Source organism: Mchenga conophoros, linkage group LG10, assembly GCF_057382185.1.
Source record: "Mchenga conophoros isolate Kocher_MC1m ecotype Shallow Benthic linkage group LG10, M_conophoros_male_GT1.1, whole genome shotgun sequence".
Taxonomy (NCBI): Eukaryota; Metazoa; Chordata; class Actinopteri; order Cichliformes; family Cichlidae; genus Mchenga; species Mchenga conophoros.
This window is the reverse complement of record NC_140535.1, coordinates 23,945,803-23,969,643: the sequence shown is the minus strand read 5'-3', so window position 1 is coordinate 23,969,643 and position 23,841 is coordinate 23,945,803. Positions and strand designations below refer to the sequence as shown.

General features: G+C 39.0%; 1 protein-coding gene across 2 annotated transcripts in view; it reads right to left on the bottom strand.

The window, feature by feature from the left end:
• Nucleotides 1-2,073: 2,073 nt before the first annotated feature.
• The window catches only part of LOC146566001 (glucocorticoid receptor-like), a 63,239-nt gene continuing 41,471 nt past the window's right edge, over nucleotides 2,074-23,841 (bottom strand). For both annotated transcript variants that reach the window (XM_085289494.1, XM_085289495.1), the window contains 6 exons: nucleotides 22,237-22,353; nucleotides 17,578-17,850; nucleotides 12,779-12,923; nucleotides 10,887-11,017; nucleotides 6,456-6,613; nucleotides 2,074-6,083 (listed from right to left, as the gene is read on the bottom strand). In XM_085289494.1, coding sequence (XP_085145620.1) covers nucleotides 5,931-6,083; nucleotides 6,456-6,613; nucleotides 10,887-11,017; nucleotides 12,779-12,923; nucleotides 17,578-17,850; nucleotides 22,237-22,353 — 977 coding nt within the window. In that variant the 3' untranslated portion in view covers nucleotides 2,074-5,930. The remainder of the gene's footprint in view (nucleotides 6,084-6,455; nucleotides 6,614-10,886; nucleotides 11,018-12,778; nucleotides 12,924-17,577; nucleotides 17,851-22,236; nucleotides 22,354-23,841) is intronic.

Sequence of the window (23,841 nt, the reverse complement as noted above, 5' to 3'; positions counted from 1 at the left end):
CATTTACATGCTTTCTTTCTCATAAAAGACAAAGAGACTGATACCAGTACATTATGTGTGGGGCTAGCATCAGGAGGCAAATAGCTTACATATAGTTTAGCTTAGCATAACAGCTATATGACACAGGAAGGATACAGCTGGCCTCTTTTCATATTTAAGAACATAATACAACCCAGTCCATACATAAAAATCAGATTTCTTGCACACATGCTCTAAATGTTCACTATATTGCCAAAAGTACTCACTCACCCATCAAAATGATTGAACTCAGGTGTTCCAATATCTTCCATGGCCACAGGTGTACAAAATCCAGCTGGTATGCAGACTGATCTGGAAACATTTCTGAAAAAAATGGGTCGCTCTGAGGAGCTCAGTGAATTCCAGCGTGGTACTGTGAAGGGATGCCACCTGTGGATTATGGTGTGAGGGCATTTGTCAGGATTGGCCCCTTAGTTCCAGTGAAAGGGACTCTTAACGCTTCAGGAACCAAGACATTTTGAACAACTTCATGTTCTCCACTTTGTGGGAACAGTTTGGGGATTAGGGTCACCCCTTCCTGTTCCAACACAGCTGCACACAAGCAAAGTCCATAAAGACGTGGATGAGCAAATTTGGTGTGGAAGAACCTGACTGGCCTGCACAGAGTCCTGACCTCAACCTGACAGAACACCTTGGGGATGAATTAGTGCAGAGACTGTGAGTCAGGACTTCTCGGGACTTGAAGATGTTATTGCTGCAAAGCTTGAGCCAACATCATATTAAACTGTGAGGATTAAAAAAGTCACTCTAGGTCAGAGTTGTGTGAAAGCAGATGAGCAAAAACTTTTGGGAATATAGTTTACTTGTATGTTTGGGCTTGTTTCTTTTTTTTTCTACAAAGAGGTCTGTGCACCTTGTTAGAGCTACGCCATGAAGAATTAAGGTAAATTTAGAAGACAAAAGGGGATCCAGCCTGGAACTAGCAAGGTGTGTCTAATGAAATTACCAGTGTTTGTGCTTTTGGACATGCCATATATTAAAAACATGTAATAATAATAACAATAATAGTTAAAATAACAATAGTAAATAACTATTTCACAATTTAAAGAATAGTAGTGCAAGTTTATATTAATTTCTACAGTTACTTTATACAACTATGCAAGTTTAAACCTCTCCACTAATATTAGGCACAGAAGCCACACTTCATATTCAGGGAATTTTATTGTGAAAGGAAGGAATGGGACGACTTCATTCTGCACATTCATAGAACACAATACACTACACATGTGTGTGTGTGCGCGTTTAATTTAATTAGTTACATAACTTTAAAAAGGAAAAATGTGAAATGAGCAAAATAAAAATAAAATATAACTGTTTCTTTAATTTTGAAAAAGAAAACTCATAAAAATGAACTAATAGCTAAAATATTATTTTTAGTAGTTCTGTAAAAGTCAGGCTAAACATTTTTAACATTATGTAGGTCTGATAATATACTGGTATACAAATTAGCAAGATAAAGTGTGGCCTCAACACAAAGTCTGTTTCCATGTTTGTGTCTTACATGATCAGGAATTGAGCAACCATAATTGGCACATCGTCCCCCTGAAGGGTCTTATCCATCTATCACATTTTAAGGCTAGTCATGTTGCCAAGCAACCACCATCCAATTGACTAAAATAAACCCTTTGCAATGTTTATGCACCTGGAACAGCTTATAAAAGCATTGTATAATTTTATTTTCATGGCAGAAATATCTAACTCATAACCTCAAACTTTCATTATGCGTGATATATTACTATGCCATCGGCTTGGCTAGCAACCACTTAACAGACTAAAATCTCAGACTTAACAAAATCATGGGCATGTACTGGTAACGTAAAAATGTCAGATAATAATGGTTCAATAAATTTAATCTAACACATAAAAGGAATCCGTGGCAGTGAAAGGACGTATGCATGTTTTCACGTGTATGTTTATCAAATCATGTTTCCAGTACATGATTCCAGATTGGGCAGTGAGACCTGTTTTGATATATCAAAATGAAGCTTATTTTCCTTAACTCTGTTCCAAGTCAAAAAAATGAAATCCATGTAGCTGAGTGTTGAAAAACAGGAGACTTTATTGTGTAAGATGCTTTTAACTAAAGAGCAATCAGTTCTTCCAAATTTCCACTCTCGATGTCAAACCCAATGTCAGAGAACGACACGTAACTTAATTCAACATTTAATCAAATAGGTGAAACTATTGACACCGACTACAGGAAGGGTGTAATACAGAAGTAATACAAACTACTGTTTTTTTAATGGTTTGTATTTTTTTTTAAACATTGGATTACATTTACATAACTGAAATACGAAGAAAACAGACTTTAGTGAAAGCTATAGCCATATATACCAGTGAAACATGATCTGCCCTTAATCTTTAAAGATAACATTTGCATGTATTTTATACAAAATAGATTATATCAAACAATATCAGGGTAGTGCAATTCTGTCAGGCTCTGGTAAATTTTACTTTCATATGGAGAGTCAACATTTTAAATTTTCTTTTTAAAGTGACCAGTAAATTCTCACAGAACAATACATGGGGTCCAAAGCCACGACCTTTACAAAAAACATCTTTAAAATAAAACAAGAAGTACTAGAAGTTGGATAGTAAGTGCTACTCAAAATGTAACTTGAATACTTCTTTTGTTAATTTTTGTTTTCTCCTCTGCTTTGGTCACTCTTATATAAATCTCCACCAGTCTTTCTCTGTCCCACTCCCTCATTTCCTTATCTTCAAAAACACAGTGAGCTTTCATGTAGACTTTTTCATGGACTCGTAGAATTTACATTTACTTCACAAGACAAACATGTTCAACACTTCCTTATGGATTTAACACATCTACCTTTATCAAACACAAACCAACAAACAGAAAAATATTTACTTTCTTGACTCATTCAATGTACAAAAATGACTGAGTAAAATTAGTCATATCAAAGAGGATCAAGCCGATGTAATCAAAATCACAGAAAATATCATTTTTACAATAGATCAATCTCTAAAAGCATCGATATATGTTAAGGGTTTATCTATTTCCTGATGTGAAATCTTATTTCTATGGCTCTCTGGCTCCCTTTCGCAAGGCCTTTAATCGAGCATGAAGGTGAAATGCAAAAATGTTCTGTAGTCTTAGATGATGTTTACATTGCACTAGATATGCTAGCATTGCTATATGCGCCTATAGCCATTCAGAAATAAGCATCAATATGGTTACATCTACATGTTAAAGCTGGTTTTCTGAAGCACCACCACCTTGGAACAACTGTAATACCATCTCCAAGTTATCCAACCAAATAGTTTAGTCAAATTTTCTCTAGAATAATCAACACACAGTGATGCGAGCAGCAACAAGCCCGTGTTTTTTTACAGCACAAGGACACGCAGCACAGTTAGAAGGTGGAGCTGAAAGCCTGCACTGTCAATGAAACAACCCTGAAGCGAGTGACCACCCCTAAAAGAAAAAAAAGAAGAAGAAAAGATGGCTCTTATTCAGCAGTGGCTTGTATGCTTCCAGTGCCCACTGTGCTGTTAGCCGTAACTAACATACAAATGACCAGTCTCTATGGCAACCTGCTTACCTGGTCTCTGCTAATTGGCATTCAGAGTTATGTGCAGCAGAGGGGTGAGTACTGTTCAGAGTAAACAGCTGAAAACCTGTACAGTTGAAATTTAGGCAGAGAGGCCTGACAGTCATAAGACACATACGGAGGAAAGTAACTGTACTCTACAGGAGGTGGTGAAGGGCATTTTGTTTTAACACTTCCGGCAGAAGCCAGCATACAACTGCACTGCATTTTGCTTTGGCCATCACACAAGCTGGTATGGATTTTCACATTACAAATGTATTTTGAAAATTCAAAAATAAAATTTTTTTGTTGATCACAAAAAGGTTTATCGTACAATTGGCTAAATGATAACAATCAGTACTTTAAGCTGGTGTAGGTGTGACACTGAACAATCCTTTTTTTTTGTAATTATTTTTGTAAATAAATGAGCACCCTGAAGCAAAGTTACAACAACCACTTAATGTCAGATCAGAAGTACTCTGTCACATCTCCAGAAAAGAAAAAACCCAAAACAAAATGGGTTTTTCCATTACATTAGGAACAAGTAGAGCGCATCCATGTGAAGTAATCACTCACTTCCTGAGGTTGGATTCACAAATCAATAGACCAACGTTTTGAGCTTTAGAGGGGAAATATTTTTAAAACATAGGTTTCATCAATTATGGGTATCCATTTCATGTCCAGTATACAAAATAAATATTTTATTTTAAACAAATATATTTTTGTATTTTCACAATGTTGGCACAGCAGCTCCATATAATAAGTCCTGATTTTGCAAGTACATTCAGCTAATGGTAATTAAAGGGAAATATTAAATCAAAATGGTATCTTGAGGGAAACCATCAATGTTATGCCTTCATTTCCTATCATGAGTGCTATGTTGCTACCATTTTTGAGCCAGTTAAACCTTTTACTTTGAAAAATGAAAAAATGACAACAATCCTAATGGTAGTACCTTTTGGGGTCTGACATATTGAAGCAGGCCCTTTGATACTTCGGATGGCTTTTTCAAATGCATTTTCGTTATAAAACACTTTTTTCCAAAAACTTTTTAAAGATAGAAATCCTAAAATTTAAGTCAGTCTGCTCCCAAGTAGTACAAAACATTAAATGTGTCTTTAATTTTAATTTTAGCAGTACCCATTTAGATCAAAGCTGGCTGAAGCTTAAGCAAGAAAAAAAAGCTATTTGTAGGTGCATTCATTGTATACGCTGGGTAAACTTTTAACAGAATTTAATACTGACTGGGAGAGGCAGCAAATTTATCTAATATACTTCACATGGATAATAAAATATCAAAAAAATTTGTTTTGGGACTTTTTTTTTTTTTTTGCAAAGTGATAAAACTAAACATTTAACATTACTTATCTGTACCATAGGCTGTGTTCCTACATGCAGAACAGGAGATAAGAACAAAAGGGAGAGTTTTCCACATTAAGAACACTGAAACGGCAGCTTGGAAATAGAAAACAGAAATTACAACGCGGAAATAGAGAAACAGACAAATCATGTGGAAAGATGTCGACATCAACTTCTAATGCAAAAAAACCTACAGCTTACAGTGGATGGCTATGAAGAGCGTAAAAACTAAAAGGCACTGGTTTTCCCTCAGGTACATCCTGTGTAAACATTTGGCTGAGTGAGTGTGTGCGTGTGTGTCTCTTGCTTCTGTATGTGACTTGAATTGTGTGCCTGCATAAAATAAATAGAGAATATGTCTCTAGCTGATTTCTTTTCTCAGTGGTCTTGTGTAGAATTGTGATTTGAATAATTTCTGAAGTGATAAGTAATTCACAGCAGGAGGGACACTAGGCTTGAACTGCTAATCCTTTCAAGTTGCAAAGTATACAAGGTGTAATGTTCTTGGAGGAAAAGGTGTTTGTACTCTATATGTTAGCTTCTCTGTGAAAACTGCAGTAAAATACTAGAGGCTTGAATTAATATGAGGCACATAGCCATTGTAAGAAAGCATTAAAAATACAAGCACAGGGCTATGGGTGTAGAGTAGATGAGGGAGGACTGAAAAAAAAAATTGCCCAAAATGCATCCACCCCAAGAGACATTCATAGTCCAACTAAGAGGAAGGGCTATAGGTCGGTTATAGGATACTATGGCAGGACTAGGACTGGGATGGGGGCTTGAGGCCACAGGTATTGTGCTCCAAGATTAGGCTGAATGGCTGAGCCCCGAAGGGGCGTGGCAGAATTTCTAGAGGAGGCCCAGGAAAAACTGAGAAACTGAATCAGAGTGATGAGGGAGGCAGGATATGTAAGCTAGGGGCCCCTGGAGAGGTATATGTGCAGGGCAGGATTTAAGGCATTGATTCACAATTTAAGGCAGTCATTTCTGATGAAACAGCAGAGCTTTGACGTTTCCATCTTTGAATTTTGGTATCTGGTTGGAAATGATCTCTGCCAGCATCTCCGGAAATTCCACACTGAGGGTTTTATTCACAAAGGTGTAGAAACAGATCTGGAGAAGACCCTCGACCATCTGGTTAAGACACAAAGAGGTTAGTAAGAGTTGTTTACTCACTTTACTTAAAAGGATTTCCCTTAAAGTGGAGTAGGTTCTAAATGCAAGATCTTTACGTCTGCAACAAGTTTTTACAGAGAGGCAGAAGGGGAGAGTGCTAAAAACTAACTTGATTGAAACTTAATGCACTACACAGAATATGAGTGTATTCTTTAGGTGGAAAAGACCTGGCTGGTATTAAAAAAAACAAAGAAAGCCAATCTATGGGATAAATATCAAGAAAATGCTATATGAAACAAAGTAGCCTAAAAACACTTAAACGTGTGTGTGTGTGTGTGTGTGTGTGTGTGTGTGTGTGTGTGTGTGTGTGTGTTTGTGTGTTTCACTTGCCTCCTGCATGGAGTCAAGTAGCTTAGTTAACTGGTAGAAGCGTTGCCAGTTCTGACTAGGGTTCTCCTCCCTCTTGACGATGGCTTTTCCCAGCTCCTTGATATAGGTCATCCTGATCTCATCAAAAACTGCTTGACTCTTCAGGCCATCTTTTGGTACTGCACACACACAGAGACAGAGACAACACAGAGCGATATATCAGTATCATTTAAAAAAAAAAAAATTAAAAATACGATTTTTTCCCATGTTCACTTGGAGCTGGTAAGCTTCAAGGACACTGTTGCTCTGTTAGGCTAGTGGTTAACATAGGAAGGGGTTCTGAAGGTATAAATTTAAAAAAAAAACCCACACACATAAAAGTAAGACAAAGCTTTTATCAAAGAATTTGTCCTTATCAGGTCTGTGTCTGCTGTTCGTGTGGCAAAAAGAGTTAGGTGAGAAGTTTGCATTCAGACACAAATGATCAACACTCTTCTGGATCAGAGAAGACTGACAGAGTATATTTCTCATTTCATCAGGTGCCAAATGTTTTCAGTTGCTTAAAGGGCTGAACTACAGGCAGGCTTTGCTACTATGAAGCCATGCTTTTTAACAGCTGATGTTTAGGATTGTCTTGCTCAAATATGCCAGCCTTGCCTGTAAAAGAGGTTATCTGGATACCCTGAAGCCTGTATACACCTCTCAGTATTGATAGTGCCTGAGGGTCTAATGCACCCCCCCCCCCCATACCAGAGATGCAGGTTGGGAACTGAGTTCTGATGACAAACAGGATGGTCTCCAATTTTCCAAAAAGAACTTCAAACCACAGAACAGTTTCCACTTTTCCTCAGTCCAGTTTAAATAAACTTTAGTCCAGAGAAGATGACAGCGTTTCTGGATCATGATCACACACATCGCTTCCTCTTTGCATGATGGAGCGTTAACCTGCATTTGCGGATGGCTGTATTGACAGACAGTGATTTCTGGAAGTGTTCCTGTGCCCATGCGGTGATTTCCATGACATAATTTAGCTGCTTTTTAATGCAGTGCTGCCTGAGGGGCCAAAGATCAGAGGCATTCAATATTGATTTTTGGCCTTGTCCCTTGCACATGTACTGTAGATGATGAGATTCTTTGAGATATCCTACAGTCTTCGCAATTTTACATTGCAGAACTTTTTCCTAAAATTATTCCACAATTTGTAGACAAAGTTTTTAGCAGACTGGTGAACATCTACTTTTCTTTACTTCTGAGAAACTCTGCCTCTCTAACATGCTCTTTTTATTCCCAGTCATGGTACTAAGCTGTTGTAGCTGTTGCTGCCAACAAATTCAAAATGACCTTATTTTATTTTTTGGTAAAGAAATGTATGTTTTCTGTGTACTGTTATGAATGAAATATAGATTTATGAGATTTGAAAATAATTGCAGTTTGCTTAAAATGTTCCAAAGTTTTGGAATTTGGGTTAAAAGTAGTACCAGCTGCAGTGCAAGGTGTCACTTTTGCTTTTTAAATCAGGACATTTGAATACCCTTCAAAATGATTCTCTGCGTTCAAATGATATATTAAAGAGGACACACTGAGGACTTTCGCTGTGCCGGTCACTGCTGAAAAGCAAAAACTTCAAACTTGAAAAGCAATACAGTTGTATCAGCACATTGTGGACTCTTGTCAGTCTGGTGTCAGGCAGTGAGCTGCACAGTTTAGCAGTGACTTGCAGTGATTGTGCTAGGCAACAATGGCACTGCAAACTCATTAAACAACTTGTGTTTTCTTATTCTATGACCTATAAATTCTTTATTGAGTTATTTATGTTTTGTGGTGCTTTCACGCTGCTGAGCATTCTCTATTCTCTATATTTAACTAAATATGACAGTATATCAAATAGTCTTATAAGTGACTTGAAATTCCATATAATGTGTGCGAGAATGGATAAAAGCAGCTCAAACCAAAGTTGTCCCATCTAATAGTATTTCCATCCCTGAGGGAAACGGATGGAAATCGCTCTAAGGTACAAAAATGCAGCCGGTGAACAGTATGGAAATGTAATTTCCTCCTGCATAACAAGCTAATTGCTTCTGAAGTGCATCCTCTTCTTCGCCATTCTCTGAGAATAATGCTCTCCATCACAGACAAGAAAATTTGAAATAAGTGGGAAAGGTCTGATTTAGTGATACTGTTTCCTTGTGTAGCATGTAGGGTTACGTTACTGATTGGTAACCCACAGCTTTCATTATTTGACCTCTTCAAACATTAAATAAAGAGAGGCCTGATGAACACTGCCTATTTGAGTCTGTCCTTTAACAGCCTTTACTAATTTATACACAGCAAATAAAATGCAGTTGGAATAAATTTACAATTTGTAAAAATGTCTTCTGAATCCAATTTTAGCTAAACTAAATTGTTAAAAAAGAAAATTATTTTTTGTTTTTTTTAATAATGTGCTTTCACTGGACACTCGTACATAAAAGAAGATTAAACAGCAGTAATAAAAAAGCTAACTGTTTTTATTCAGTGAGATAAGAAACACAAAAGTTATACTAATTCAACTCTCAGTGGAGCCTCTAGTATGGAAATTAAATGACTCTCTACCAAGGTACGATCTGTGAAAGGACTGCACTTTCACAGAGCAGTAACATTTAACAGAAGGCATCTAAAAGAAAATATCACATTGTTACATCGCAGATTGGTGAAGAATGTCAAAAGAACATCAAACTTGCATATTTTGATAGTAACAGTAACACCCGGTCTTTTCTGTGGCATTTTGAATTCATGTGTCCTTCTAAAAAGAAATGGCTCCATGTTCGATCGCTGAATTTCAGAACTGAAGAAGACCCCTGAAATAAAACACTTAAGATACACTTTAAACCAAACAATGAAGTTAAAGAAAATGCAAGACAAGTGCTTGAAATGGTTTAGGGTACATAACACCCTGTGAACGTAAAGTGACAAAGGTCCAGCGAGCACTGACAGACACACATAATAATGCATCTACAGAACAAAACATCTACTGTGCTTTTGTCAGCAGACTGGGTTTAAATTATTGCAGACAGGAATGTTACTGTTCTGCCGTTATGCCTCTGACAGTGTAGACACTTGCGGCATGCTTACCATTTGCTGCTGTCAGCAGTGATTTTAAACAGGATCTTTGAACTGCAGTATTAAAACATACAACCACCGGCCACTTCATTAGGTACACAAGTTGATCTGCTTGTAATGCAAATATCTAACCAGCCAATCATACAGCAGCAACCCAATGTATTTACATATATAGATGACCTGCTGAAGGTTCAAACTGAGCATCAGAATCGGGGAGAAAACAGGTGATGCAAGTGCACACGGGCTGATCTGAATATTTCAGAAACCGGTGATCTGCTAGGATGTTTCTGTTATAGGGTTTACAGAGAGTGATCAAAAAAAGGAGAAAATATTTAGTGAGTGACAGTTCCCTTGGCAAAAATTCCTTGGTGATGCCACAGGTCAGAGGAGAATGACCAGATTGCGCCCATAGGAAGACAAAAGTAACTCAATTAGCCCTCATTACAGGCAAAGTGTGCAGATGAGCATCTCTGAATGGACAACACATCAAACCTTGGAAGCAGATGAGCTACAGCAGTAGAAGACTACACAAAGTGCCACTCCTGCTGGCTAAGAAAAGGATACTGAGGCTGCAATTTGCATGGGCAATAGAAGATTGGAAAAGTACTGCCTGGTCTGATGAGCCTCGATTTCTGATGTGATATTTCAAAATTTAGTGTAAACAACAAGTCAGCATGGATACACCCTATCTTGTATCAGTGGTAGAAGTTAGAGGATATTTTCTTGGCCCAATTGGCAACTTAGTACCAACTGGTCATTATTTAAACACCACAGCATACCTGAGTATTGTTGCTGACCATGCCAATCCCTTAATGACCATATTATGATCAATCCTGATAGCTCCTTCCAGCAGGACAACATGCCATGTCACAAATATCAGATTTTCTCAAATGGGTTTCTTGAATTAGACAGTGAGTTCACTGTACTCAAATAGCCTTAACAGTCACCAATCTCAAGCCAAAAGAGCACCTTTGGGATGCGGTGGGACAGGAGGTTTGCCTCATGGATGTGCAGCTGACAAATCTAAAGCAACTGCGTGATGCTATCATGCCAATATGGACCAAAACCTCTGAGGAATGTTTCCAGCACCCTGTTGAATCTTTGCCACAAAGGCGATGCATTACTGATAAGTAATGAAATTTGTGGCCTTTAGCAGCAGCAATCAAAATCCTCTGCGCATTTATCAAGAGGAACATGACCAGAACAGCCCTACTGTGACAAATTGCAAGGAAATGGAAAAAAGCTGCAGCTGTATAACACAGTAGATACAATAAAAAGTGATTTTTCCAGTCCAGCAGAGAGACTTTTGAAAAACACTGCTGTCATTTTTCTAAGTGAATTGTGTTCCATTACCTGTACTGAGCAGTAACAGCACCTTCATGCACAGGTACTCTTCGTAGGACACCTGCAGTCTGACAAACTCATTACAGATCTTCAGCATCTGCTCGCACTGGTCAGTCATGAAGGGCAGCTTCATGCGATCTCTGTGAGAGGAGAGGAAATGTAGAGCAGGTGAAGACAAGAAACAGAAGAAAACAGAATTAAAAGAGACACACAGGTTAGAGTTGGAGCTGTTTCACTCATGCTGTTATTCAATTCCCAATAAATAGCCCTGGCAGGGATGTGTTACATCCTTGCAGGAGAAATACAGACTCTAAAATCAGTCATGATGGATTTTCACACCTCACTTCCACTAACACACAGCCCACATTACTTTTTTCTTAGAAAATCAATACAGCACATTCTCCTGATACACAGCCTTAGGCTGAGCGCTGTCTACTCTTTCTGACCAACTGCAGTGCCATCGGCAATGACTCCTTCACATTTCATATCTATTTTTTACTCCTCTCTGGAGTTTTTGGACGTGACATCTTGCAAACAGCTCAGGGCTTTCTTTCTAACCATTTTCAATAAAAAGGTTGAGCTGTTTGCAAGATGTCGATGTTTTTAGCACTGTTTACAAATGTAGAACAACTGGATGGGTCTTTCAGAAATCCCAGCAGGTATTTAAATAGCTTAATAGTTCAGTTCTATTTACCTGAATTTGCTTTCTACTGTAAGAAAGAAAACCCCAACAATCATATGATCCCCTATGAGCAAGCAATAGTGGGAGGGAAGAGCTCCCTATTAATGGGAAGAGACCAGACTCAGGGAGGGGTAGTCACTTGCTGTTACAAATAAATGGCAAATGGCAACAAAAAAAAATGAGGCTATGTAATCAACATACTGCAGACTAACCTGAGCCCTGCCTCTGTGGCATAGAAAATTATTTACAGTATAGTTCATAATGCAGTTGTTCCTGTATTTTTTTGAATTACTTGAGTAGTGTAACTCTTGAAGTGTTTACAGACTATTATTACAGATATTTGATTCCTTATACTTTATTTTTTTCTAGCCTCCCTAGTCATTGTCTCTTGTATATGATTTCCTATTTAGTTACTTCCTGTTTTATTTTATTAGTCCCCATGTGCTTTGATATTAGTTTTGTTGCCTTTTATGTCTCCGTTTATCCGTTTATGTCTTAATTAGTTTCAGCCGTGTCTTGTTACCCTGGCGTTTCCACTCTCCCTGATTAACTCCTGTGTATATTAAAAACCTAAGTTTGTATTTGTTCCTTGTTGAGTCATACTGTGTTCCTGGGTGTGCTATCTGCGGGATTAATGGTTTTAAATATTTATTATTATTTTTATTTTCCCCCCTTTTTCGGCATTGCCTTAATCAAGGTTTTTTGTGTTTATGAAGTTTGCCTCAGAAAAAGTGCATTTGGACCAGGAACCTGCGAAACGTGGCAATAACAGCTGATGTTCTGGCCTAGCTTATTTATTCATGGGGCCTTTTTGTTGCTTCTGAAAATTAGGTGAGAAGGTCAGTCCTGGGCTCATGTCTGCTTCTTAAGAAGATTAACATACAAACTGGATGAAGTGTTAAGCAGCCTACACAGCTTGGCGATCAGCAAAAACTAGCGAACACCCTTTCCCACGTCCCTCATAATAAAACACAGAACTGGAGTTTAGATTTCAGCAAAAACTATAACCATATTCTCATTGTTAGACAGCAAATTCTCATTTACATGTGACTTTATCCCTCAGCCTTCTGACCTGATTTCTATACTGAGTCACAAAGCTGAGTCACAGATAAATGGTTAACTTTGTAAGTCAAATGATGAAGTGAGACTAACACCGTAAAATGAGCAAATGGAAAAACAAAACTGCTCAAATATTAGAACAGCTGTGATTGTTACCCACTTGTTGATGACAAGATCAGGGGCGAAACAAAGCATGCTGCCATTACACTGCTCGTATGACCTCCAGCCAAGACTGAAAGACATGAGAAAGAGCCAGGAGCACTGCAGCAGAGTCATCTGGTCATCAAGGTGCAGATTGCGGAAGCCTAAGGACGTAAAAAGACTGTTAGAACAACTAAAACCAGATAAACAGAAGTTCATAAAACAACCACAATAACAATTTCAAAGATGCAACACCAAAAAGAGACACCAAATACTGTCTGTGATTTTTTCTCTCTCTAGGACTGACGGTCTTCAAAACAAAGCAAGCTATGAGGTTATTACAAGTGTGCTAATATGTAAGCACTGGGGGTGCAACAATACACAAAATTCACGGTTCGGTTCGATATTTTTTCGATACAAAAAAAAAATGTTCATGCCTTTTTAATTTGTCATTTATTAAATTTTCACGGCACATTCCGCACCACATCTCTGTGCGTTCATCATTTGTTTGAAGCCAGCTCACCTCCTGCTTTTCCGAGAATACGCGCTTCTTTTGTGGTTCGGACTCCTTCTGACATTTCTTTGGAGGTGGAGGAACATCACAGTAATTGCTTAAAGGAGCTTCTTCGACATCTTTAAGACTTCTAAACAAATGTCTGTCCTCCTCCTGAAAATCTTATGTATGCAAACACGCGTTGCAACTTCTTATCTTGTGCCCGTTTTTTATTTTGACAGCGAATGCGCACCTGCGGACCACTTATGTGCAGCCCTGGTTATTTCGCTCGTCATATTGCAGCCACAGAAATTATTTTGTCCATGAAACCATAAAGCTGCACTTTCTTTTTGCCTTATAGTCTGATTTGTCATAACTTTTCCGTTTTGTGGTAAGCTTTTCTTTGGCTGTCACTTCTTCACCCTGACCTGTCTTATTTGGCTCAGCAGAACTAAAATATTGTGGCGAGCTCAGACAAGGAGGAGACGGAGGTGTCGTTTGGTCTTGCTTCCCGTGAGCTAGCCAAGGAGCACAGCCGTTTATTGACATCTGCAGAAGACGTCACCCGTCACTATGGAAACATAAACAAAACATAACTGTACAAACAGAACCCCGAACAGCCCTGACCCGCTACATAGCGCCCACCTAAGGGGTCAGTCGTCCCCGACGACCCCATTACCCCACACAAAGTCCTGCAAATGCCCAGGTGCCTTCTTTTGGCGCACCGGGGAAAAGTCACTCGGGTCAGAACATGGGGTGCCACCATCATCCCACTTCTGACACCAATGTGGCGAGCTCAGACAAGGAGGAGACGGAGGTATCGTTTGGTCTTGCTTCCCGTGAGCTAGCCAGGGAGCACAGCCGTTTATTGACATCTGCATAAGAACACTGCCGTTAGCTAACTGCTCAGCGCAGCAACAGCACAGCAACAACAACAACAACAACAGCAACACCACACAGGGCGCCCTCTGACCCCGGAAGGACACACCGTCGCAGCGAGAGGGCGTCACCCGTCACTATGGCAACAGAAACAAAACATAACTGTACAAACAGAACCCCGAACAGCCCTGACCTGCTGCTTTTACACACGCACTCACATAACGCTCAGCGATTCTCTGCGCGATCAACCTCTCATATGTTTAAGCTTGCTGCTGAGATTTCACTTGTCATGTTTGCATAGTAAGCTAACGATTGATAAGACGATGTCAGAGGAATTGGTGCGCAATTTATCATCACTCACCAATCAGTGCTGTCGCTCTCTATACACAGTTCGTGTGATTGCAAAGTGAAAGCAAAAAACAAGCAAATTCAAACGAGATTTCAATATGTCACATATTGACAGAGGCTCACCGATGCCAATGACATAATTACCCAGCTACATTTCCGAAAGAATGCAAAAGCATTGACATATATTTTTCCTTCCTATGATAGGCCGATGGGCAGGGCAGAGATAGATTTTGGTAGCCCGACTGGAAAAATCGCTAGCTCCAGGACATCGGGCAGGCGATTTTGCGAGCCCTGTATCTGATTGAGGAATCACTCATCTTTGGAAAAGAGAGTTTATTACAGAGAAATGGCTCTTTCCAAAATAAAAGCTATACTATACGCTTCTTCTGGGCTATATTCTCAGCAGCATATTAAACATATCAGGTCCCCATAAGGAGAATCATGTGCTAACGGCTGTCTAAATGACTCGGTAAAGTTTGTAGCATGCATGCTTGTTGTTTTTGTCTGCTTCCACTTGTCTTTGCACTAGGATGATGTCGGCGTAAATGTGCAGTCATATTTGTTGTGTTCCCACTAGTGCTGTCAGCGTAAATCTTGTTGAAATGACGTTAACGCCACAACATGGCAAATCTCCGATAACGAGCTACCGGGGATTGCCAGTGCATGGGGCTGGACGGCCAACACGTTAATGAGCTAACTGCGCTAACACACTAGCTCCCACCCATGTAATTGAGCATTGCATGGCACATCCAACATACTGTTTTACTTTAGTCCATGACACGCTTACCTTCAGGGTCATATGTCACATGAAAACCAAAATAGTTCCAAACGCCAGATCTGAATGAGGGTGGGGGAGGTTCAATTTGCCATGTTGCAAGGAGAGCTTAACTTCTGTCTGCTAGCTTGCCCTGCGCTCAGTGAATCTGCGTTCGACTACTCCGCCTAGGCTGAACTGTCGAGCGCAGATCCACTGAGCGCTCAACACAGACAGCATCGTCAGAAGGAAAGTTGATAAAATAAATTAAAAATTTATTTTGTATTGTTCATACATATGCGTACCAAACCGAAAGAACTGTATCGAACGGTTCAATATCGATACCAGTATCGTTGCACCCCTAGTAAGCACATATGATTGCATATGTTTCAGGTGATAGTCATTAGTTGTGCATACTTTTAAAACAGCAGTGCAGAATATTTTCATGTTTTCATTTCAGAGAATACAGACATTAAAGACAAGTGGAAGTAATTGCTCAATTCTTTTATTAAAACTACCACAAAAGAGCTAAGAAATACTAGAAATGGACCATACAGTTAACTGGATATTTAAATTGAGTTGCTGTTCAGTTGTTTCTGCTCTCAAAACAATAAAAGTTGAACTGCACATTAAGTCCTTTCATTTTCTGTTTCCTTGAAATATGGCTCAGCTATGTGAGACCCCTCCTCCTCCTTTTAGTGCTTCTCCTCTCGATCGACTTGCCAGTTCTGGACATCACATACATAAGATTTAAAACCAGATTTTCTCCTCATTTTCCCCCTTGTCATATAAAAAGAAATTACAAAAACATAAGCCAATGTTATGGTTTTCTGGCAGGTTTCTCAGGAGCAGAAATACTGATTAGCAGGTCATGTGCTTTCTGTTTCCATGAGTTGAAACTAGCACGAGTGGTTGGAGTTTCAAATTCATTTTGTTTCCATTTTTGTTTTGGTGGAATGGAAACGGCGTAGGAATAAAACCCAGCAATTATTGTTTTTTCTTGACATTTAAACCATGAATTTAAGTTATATTGACAACAATAAAATTTTAGTATATCCATTTATGTGCTGAATCCTATGTTTTGGTGTAGTGTCTTGCTCCACTTAGAGCAAAAGAGTCCCCAAACATGGCAAAGAAAGTTTTTTCCAATTCTCATTTTCCATGCATTTCAACATTCACAAATAAATAGTATAAAGATACATTCTATATGTGTGGATCTGAGATTATATCATGGACTGGTAGTTTTCTGTCAAATCTATAGTTACAAGCACATTTCCCTTGTTAATATACAAATTATTGTGTATAAGCTGCATTTTAGCAGTGGCATATTTCCCTTTGGTATCAAGGGGTGCACACGTGTGTTCAGTACCACTGCAATGCACAAACTACATGTGCTGCTCTTGAGCTCTTGTGACAAGCTTCAAAAACAATGCAGTGATCCCCAAAATTTAAGAGTTAATGAGTTATTAACATCGGTCATGACCTTATACCTTGGAAGTGCTAGGCTTCTAAAAACTCTGGCCATGAGATACAATTACTCCTCCATCTGTAATTATGGATTCAGCCATTAAAAAGGTGACATGACATTGGTAACTAAACAACTGTTTAAAAAAAAAAAAAAAGGAACGAGGAAAAAGGAATAAAAAAAATCAAAAATTTACCTTTTGTGCAGTCTGAAGTGAGATGCATCAAACACTTCCTTATTGGTCACCCTACCATTAAGATGACACCCAGCTGGCTACTGAACTGAGCCACAACTGCACTTTCGCTCGTTATTTGCTTTTTATGACAACACTCAGACAAATAAAGGCTGTGGTCTTAACCAGAAGAGCACTACAGAAGTATGTACTACTGAAACACTCGCAAACTACTCACCAGGTAGTAGTGAAACTGAGAAGTGCAATACAAACCATAATAAGAGAACATGTGCCTTCAAAGTAAAAGTACTGCCTTTTGTGCTATTAGCAATCTACTTGCGACAATGTTTTCGGTATAGTGGCATATGCTTCTTTGTGACCAATTTCATGCTAACCATTGCTGGAAACTCGTCCCCCACTTTTTAAAATAACAACTGGAGGTAGCCACATTGTTGTTGGTCAGTCTATAGGCCTATATGACTAAGGCCTAAGTGGGGACGTACGACTGAGGCAACTTCCTTAACTGGCATCATGTGTTAAAAGAAATAGACAAGTGAAAGTGGATGTAGTTGTTTTTCATCATCGACTTGAGACCCATTAGTTCAATTTTCTAGATGGATTTACCACCAGTGATGGAGTTTGTTTGAGCAAGTCTGTGCATATAAAATAAACCAAAGGGAATCCATGGTAAAGAGCTTTTCTGTTACCTGGTAGTGACTTGGCCCACTTGACTGCAGAGACAACCTGCTGTCCCCCTAGCCTGTTGAGAGTAGACATGAGCCGTGATGAAGTATCTGGCAGTGTGCTGTCATAGCCCGAGTAGATGATCTCTGGTTCTATGGCCTTCAGTATGGACAGCATGGTCGGCACGAGTTGGGGCATGCTCCTGGGTACGACTGGAACAGGCATGTTGCTAATGGTGGGCTCTGATGCCCCAGCCCGGTGCACTTTCATCTTGATCAGCTTTTTGTTTTTCCTTGCTGTGAGGTGAGACATAGCAATAAAAGAGAGGTACAGAAAAAAAAATCAGAAGATGCTTCAATAAAATAAATTGTTCACAAGCATTGTGTTTTCTACAAATGTTTTGTGCAAGGTGCAATCAAAACAATTCAGCAATTCTATGCATAAAAAGCATAAACTCTACCTCATTTTACCTCATTTCAGGCTGACTGGCTAATTTTGACCTTTCAAGTTCCATCTCCTTTCTAGGCACTGCTATTGTTTTTAGATCGCTTTCTGAAAATCCTTCACTGTGCAGCTCAAAGATCAGTTATGACTCCAAGAACAAATGGGTTTTTTTCTTGGAAGAGTGTGCAGTGTCCAAGACTGAACATCAGTTCAAGAGCCAAAAATATTGAGCTCAAATGGTCTCTGCTGTGGTACATGCCCTTTGTGTGCTCAGCTGCAATATGTAATAGGTAGTATTTTTGCCACATAAACACAATTTTTGCCACACCTGCAGTTCTTCTGCAGATGTCCTCACAACTAAAAAATAATGCAAGATAAAGGCTCGTGATTTTGACGAATTGGAGACCCAATGGGTATTGCAGACATACTTCTAGGAACAACAGCATCTCTGGAAGAGATCCAGACATGCACAAGGAGCAAACCCTGGACAGAAGGGTTGCTTCTCCATGGGCTGGGCAATGGAACTAAAATGAAAACTAAAATGAAAACATATACAGTCACTGAAACTAGAACTATAAAAACAATTGAAATAAACTGATCTGACCAAATTCTCTGGCTCTAGAAACACACAGAATACAAAAAAGTTACTTTGTGACATAAAGACAGGCTATTATGTCCTGAAGTGAATAATCAACTCAAAATTAGCTTTCACTGTTTTACTGCACAGTGTAATTAACCTAGAAAAATCAACACTGTAATGCATCCATGTACTGTATAAACACTTCTATATTCCCAGTTAACGTTAATAAGTTATTTAAGTTACACGCTTGCTTCACCCCACCTTACAACATGGATGAAGAAATTTCACTTTGAGTTTTAACAAACCAGTTAAAGATCAGGAGAGTGCCACATGCTGGTCTCTGCCCAGCAAATAGTTACAAAATCACAAAAAGAATTCCATTTATGACGACATATGACTTAACAGTGGATTTTTCTTGTTGTTTTTTTTGTTTTGCAGCTTCTCTCCATCAGTGTGACATCAGTGAAACAACAGATATGGCAAATTGCTGTGTTTTTTGCCCACAACTGTACATTATCTAAGCCTCATTTGAACATTTCCTGCTACTAAATGTACAAAACGTCAGACTTTCAGAGGTTACCATGAAAAAACATGTTTTTCCTACTCTACCTTTTTTAATTTCCTCTCTTGGTGTTTCTATGGCAACTAAGAGCCTTTCTGCTGGGAGTCTGTCTGCTGATGCACTGACTTCCATCAAATCCCTCTCTCTGTCTTTGTTCCTCTCACTCTCTGTGAACCTACCTTCACCCTGTGACCAAAACTGCACTTTTAACATGTAATCTCACTCAACGCTGATTCATACAAACTAGTAACAGCAATTTCATTCCCCTTAGGGAGCATCAAGCAGAAACAGCACAACAAGCAGGTTCTTGGTTATAAAGCTGTTGTTTTGGTTACAACCTGTTGCTTCCCAAAAATGTGAAAGATCATCAGGTAATAGAAGTTTTGGAGGCTTGGACTTAGGAGTGAATTAAGCAGTGATCAGTGTGAACCATATAGAACAATAAAGGCCATATTAGCCATCAGGCCATATTTAATCTATTCTTGTTTTTTTCCTTTGTTCTTCCTTTATTTTTATACTAAACTACTAATCTCATCTGTAATCTAAAATGTTCTTTACATAGTCAGTAATCTGTCATTTAGCTCAATTTTAAAGCTAAAATAAAAGAATGATAGTTTACCTATTTCGGGGGGAAATTTCTGTGCCATTGGATTCATAAAGTGTGCGTGTGTGTGTGTGTGGGGGGGGGGGGGGGGGGGGGAGGATATGTGTGTATTCACATCGTTTATGTTAATGAGAGTGTGGGGAGTGAGTTGGAGGGTGGGGTGGGCTGCTTTTAACCATGTAAAGCACTTTGTGCTACATTTTTTTTGTATGAAAAGTGCTTTATAAATAAAGATTGATTGATTGATTGATAACAAATTTAGAGTGAAATAAACTACTGTGCAAAAGTTTCAAGCCACTCCAATTTATTTATATCTTGCTAAAAAAATGGGAAATAAGTGCAGCAATTTATTGAAATGTGTGCAAACCTAACTGGAAAACCTGGATTTAAGGCAAAAATAGAGCCAATATATGGTTTAACCACCTTTACTTTTCACCACAGCTTTCTTGTAATTAAAGTACTCTACTAAAGTTATTTGGATACTGACTGCTTTTTTTCTCTTTCTACCAGGATGATCACACACTGGTTCAATAATGTTGAGGTATGGTGTCATGGTCCTGGGTCGTTGACCCAGCGTTTTGTGTTTATTCTGATTTTGTATTAGTTTAGGGTTGAACCTGAAGTTTGGTGTATATTCAGCCCTACCTGTGTCTGTCCTTGGTGCTCTGTTCATGTCCCCGTGTTGTGTTGTAAATCAGTCTGTGTGTTTCCTGCTTTACTTTGAAGGCTCGTGTCCTAGAGTTCCTGTTTTGTTCTGAAAGTCTGTGTCTGTTGTCATTGTGTTCAGCTTGTCTCCTCCGGTCCTCATGTGTATTAGGTTCAGCTGTTCTTCCCTCCTGTGTATGATTACCTGATTACCTTGTGTGTGTGTATATTTAGTGGGTGTCGGTCTGTGTTCGTTGTCGGCTCGTCTGCGTTCTATGGTGTTCCGTTCCTGTCTCTGCCCTGCACCCCTTTTGTATGGTCTCAGGTTCGTCATTTAGTTCTCCCAGTTTAGGTTTCTTCAGTTGTTTTGTCATGCCTCACTGCCTGTTTTTGCCACTCCACCACTTGTAAATAAACATCACTCGAATCATCAGTCACTGCCGCATTTTGGGTCCTCCTTTTCCTCCAACACCACACGGCTCACCCCGCCAGCCGTGACATATGGTCTCCTTAGACCAATCCATGAGTGTTTGTGTTTTTCATTTTTTATACGCTTTTATTGTACTGGCAGTGTGCTTGGGATCGTTGCTGCACTAAAAAATTTAGCTGTTGCTAATGAGATGCTTTCCAAATGTATTGCATGGCTAATCAAAATCTGACGCTACTTCTCTGTGTTTACAATTCAATCAATTTTGACAACACTGGCTGAAATGCAGCCCCAAACCATGACAGATCCTCCACTACATTTTACAGATGGCTGTATATGCTCACTGTTGGACCTCTCGTCTGACCTCCTCCATGCATACTGATGATAATTTGAACCAGAATTTTATTCAAATTAGTATCATTCAGTCGATAAGACGTATTGTCAAAGATTTTCTGTTCAGTTCTTGTGTAATTTGGCCTCCGTTTACCTCATTTTCTATGATTTCCATTCCTTATGAATGATTTCATGGCAACCACTCTTTCACTGAGACCACACTGCTAGAATGCGCCTTTCTTATTTGTTGTTACAGCTCTGTATCACTGGCTTCCTTTTACTAAGTAATGTGATTGTTTGTTTTTGCAATCAGAGTTATATGTGCAAGCTCCTTATCCTGATTGGTGTTTCCACTTGGCTCATATTCACTAGATCATCTGGGATTTGGACCAGAGACCTCTTGCAAGAATTATACTGCCTAGACCAGAGTTTCTTTAAATGAACCACTGCAAGTAGAACATGGACATCCAAGGAGAAAGTGTGACACTAAGTGAAATTAATACTTGAAGGGAAAATTAGGTTACTGGTACAATTAATTTCATTAAATGAACCAATTTGGATCAGTTTTTATTAATGATTGATTACAAATTGTGTGGGACATGAACTTTTTTCAGCTTCTGAAGTTGGGGCTTCCCGAAAAACTTTAAGAACCACTTCCCTAAACTAAAGCTGCTCGCACTGAATCACAGCTGCCTCGAATGACAAATTGGCTGCACTTTGAAGCAGCTGTAGGGATTACTGCTGCAGTTTGGCTGTGGCGCTGGTCTAGTCATGGTGGAAGCCAAGATGAAAGAAGAGCAGTCAATATTATAGGCTGAACATAAGCCAAGTGGAAGCACCAATCAGCAACAAGCCCTTGCACATACAGATGAGAGTCCAAGAAAAGAGTAATTCACACTTTAAGAGAAGAACTGCAACATCCACCTTTGTGTGAATGATCCAATCAAAGCCTGCTGGAAATATAACCAGCACAGGTACTTTACTTTACTTCACAATATTGCACATAAGACAAGATAAAGATGCCCAGTTTTTCATTAAAGCATTGAACGTTGGCTGGACTCATTTAAAGATGGGTCTGATCATTTACCTTCCAAGTTCATTCCAGCTTGAAGACATTTTCTGAAGCGGCAGGCTGGACAGTTCTTCCTGCGGATCTTATCAATGATGCAGTCATTTCTCCCTGCACACAGGTAGTTGTGCTGGCCTGTAAATAGAAGAAGGAGAAGAAGGAGGGGGGAAAGAAGACATTAGCTAGCAAAGAATGTTTGAGAAGGATTAGCACGAGCAATATCTATGACCACACTAATCACCTGTTGTACAGTAAGCCTAACAGGCTTGTGGGATCCCTTTGGTGTTAACAGCTTCACTTCCACAACTATGCACTTAGACTAGACAGCAAAATCCACGCCATTGGTCTTTGAGAGTAACGCACAGTCCATATCATTAACATTCCTATTATGGAGCATGCACCAGATTCTAAAACAGGTCCACATTTGATTATAGAGCATGGATACTTTTGATTTCTTAATAATCCTTTGTTACACAAGAAGGAACAATTGATTTGTGACCACAATGAGGAAGTCATGTGGAGTCAATCACCACCTAAACTACTTTTTTTTTTTTTTTTTTTTTGGGGGGGGGGGGGTATTTGCAAGCAATAGTTTGTTGTTAAAGAATTATGAATGCATATATAATTCTATATTTTACAGATGTGCACAGCTAGTCCCTGGTTGCACTGAAACTTCTTACTTGTTTAATGTTTGTAAATTCATTGAAGACATACTAAATGCTTTCATATTGTGGCAGTATGGCTTACGACAGTGCAACTTTGATCCTCATTGCAAGTGTACAGCAGAAGGACAAACATGCCTGAGGATGAATTTGGCATTTCGTACATTAACATTGTCTCTTGAACACTTTCAAGATCACAATCTGCAGCATTTTGTCAATATAATTGTCAGGTCTGTATTTTTTAGCTGTGAAAGGCCTCACTAAATCATTGGGCTGTTGCTCAATATTTTATGGGCTATGCTTGAAGATCTATTTTATGTCTCAGTTATGTAGTCTTGATGCAACAGCGTTTTTGTTCCAGTGCATGTAACACTTATACGACAGGACCTGGAAGCATCACATTAATCACTTTCCTTCTAGCAACAGATATGCTTTTTATTTTTGTGATGACTATTCAGTAGATAACCTATGCTGTGGAATTGGTCATAGTTTAAAGTTTCACTGTGACACTTCTTTGAAATCGAAATGGGATGATTAACTAGAAGTGTCTTTGATTTTCCCCATATGAGTAACTAACCCAACCAAGAATTTTATATGAAGTGTTGGTGGTGTTTACTCTGAAAAACAGACCATGGGCAGTTATTTAGAAAAGTTGCAACTAATTGACATCTGCCAGAGCAAAGGATTCACAATTTTTTTACCACTTCCTTCAGTTACCAGTCACTGTCAACTGAAAGTCAGCACATTTCTACATTTCATTTCCACTGGCTTTACATAGAAGTCTGCTTTTCTCACAGTTGGAATTGTGTGTCATTGTCTGAAATAAGACTGCTTATACATAGGACACACTATAAAATGCACAAATCACAAATTAGAAGAGTTAAAAAATATATCAGGAATGCAGGCTACTTTTTCGACTTTGTGTTTACTCACTGGATTTGTGCTGCAAAGCACCAAGCGT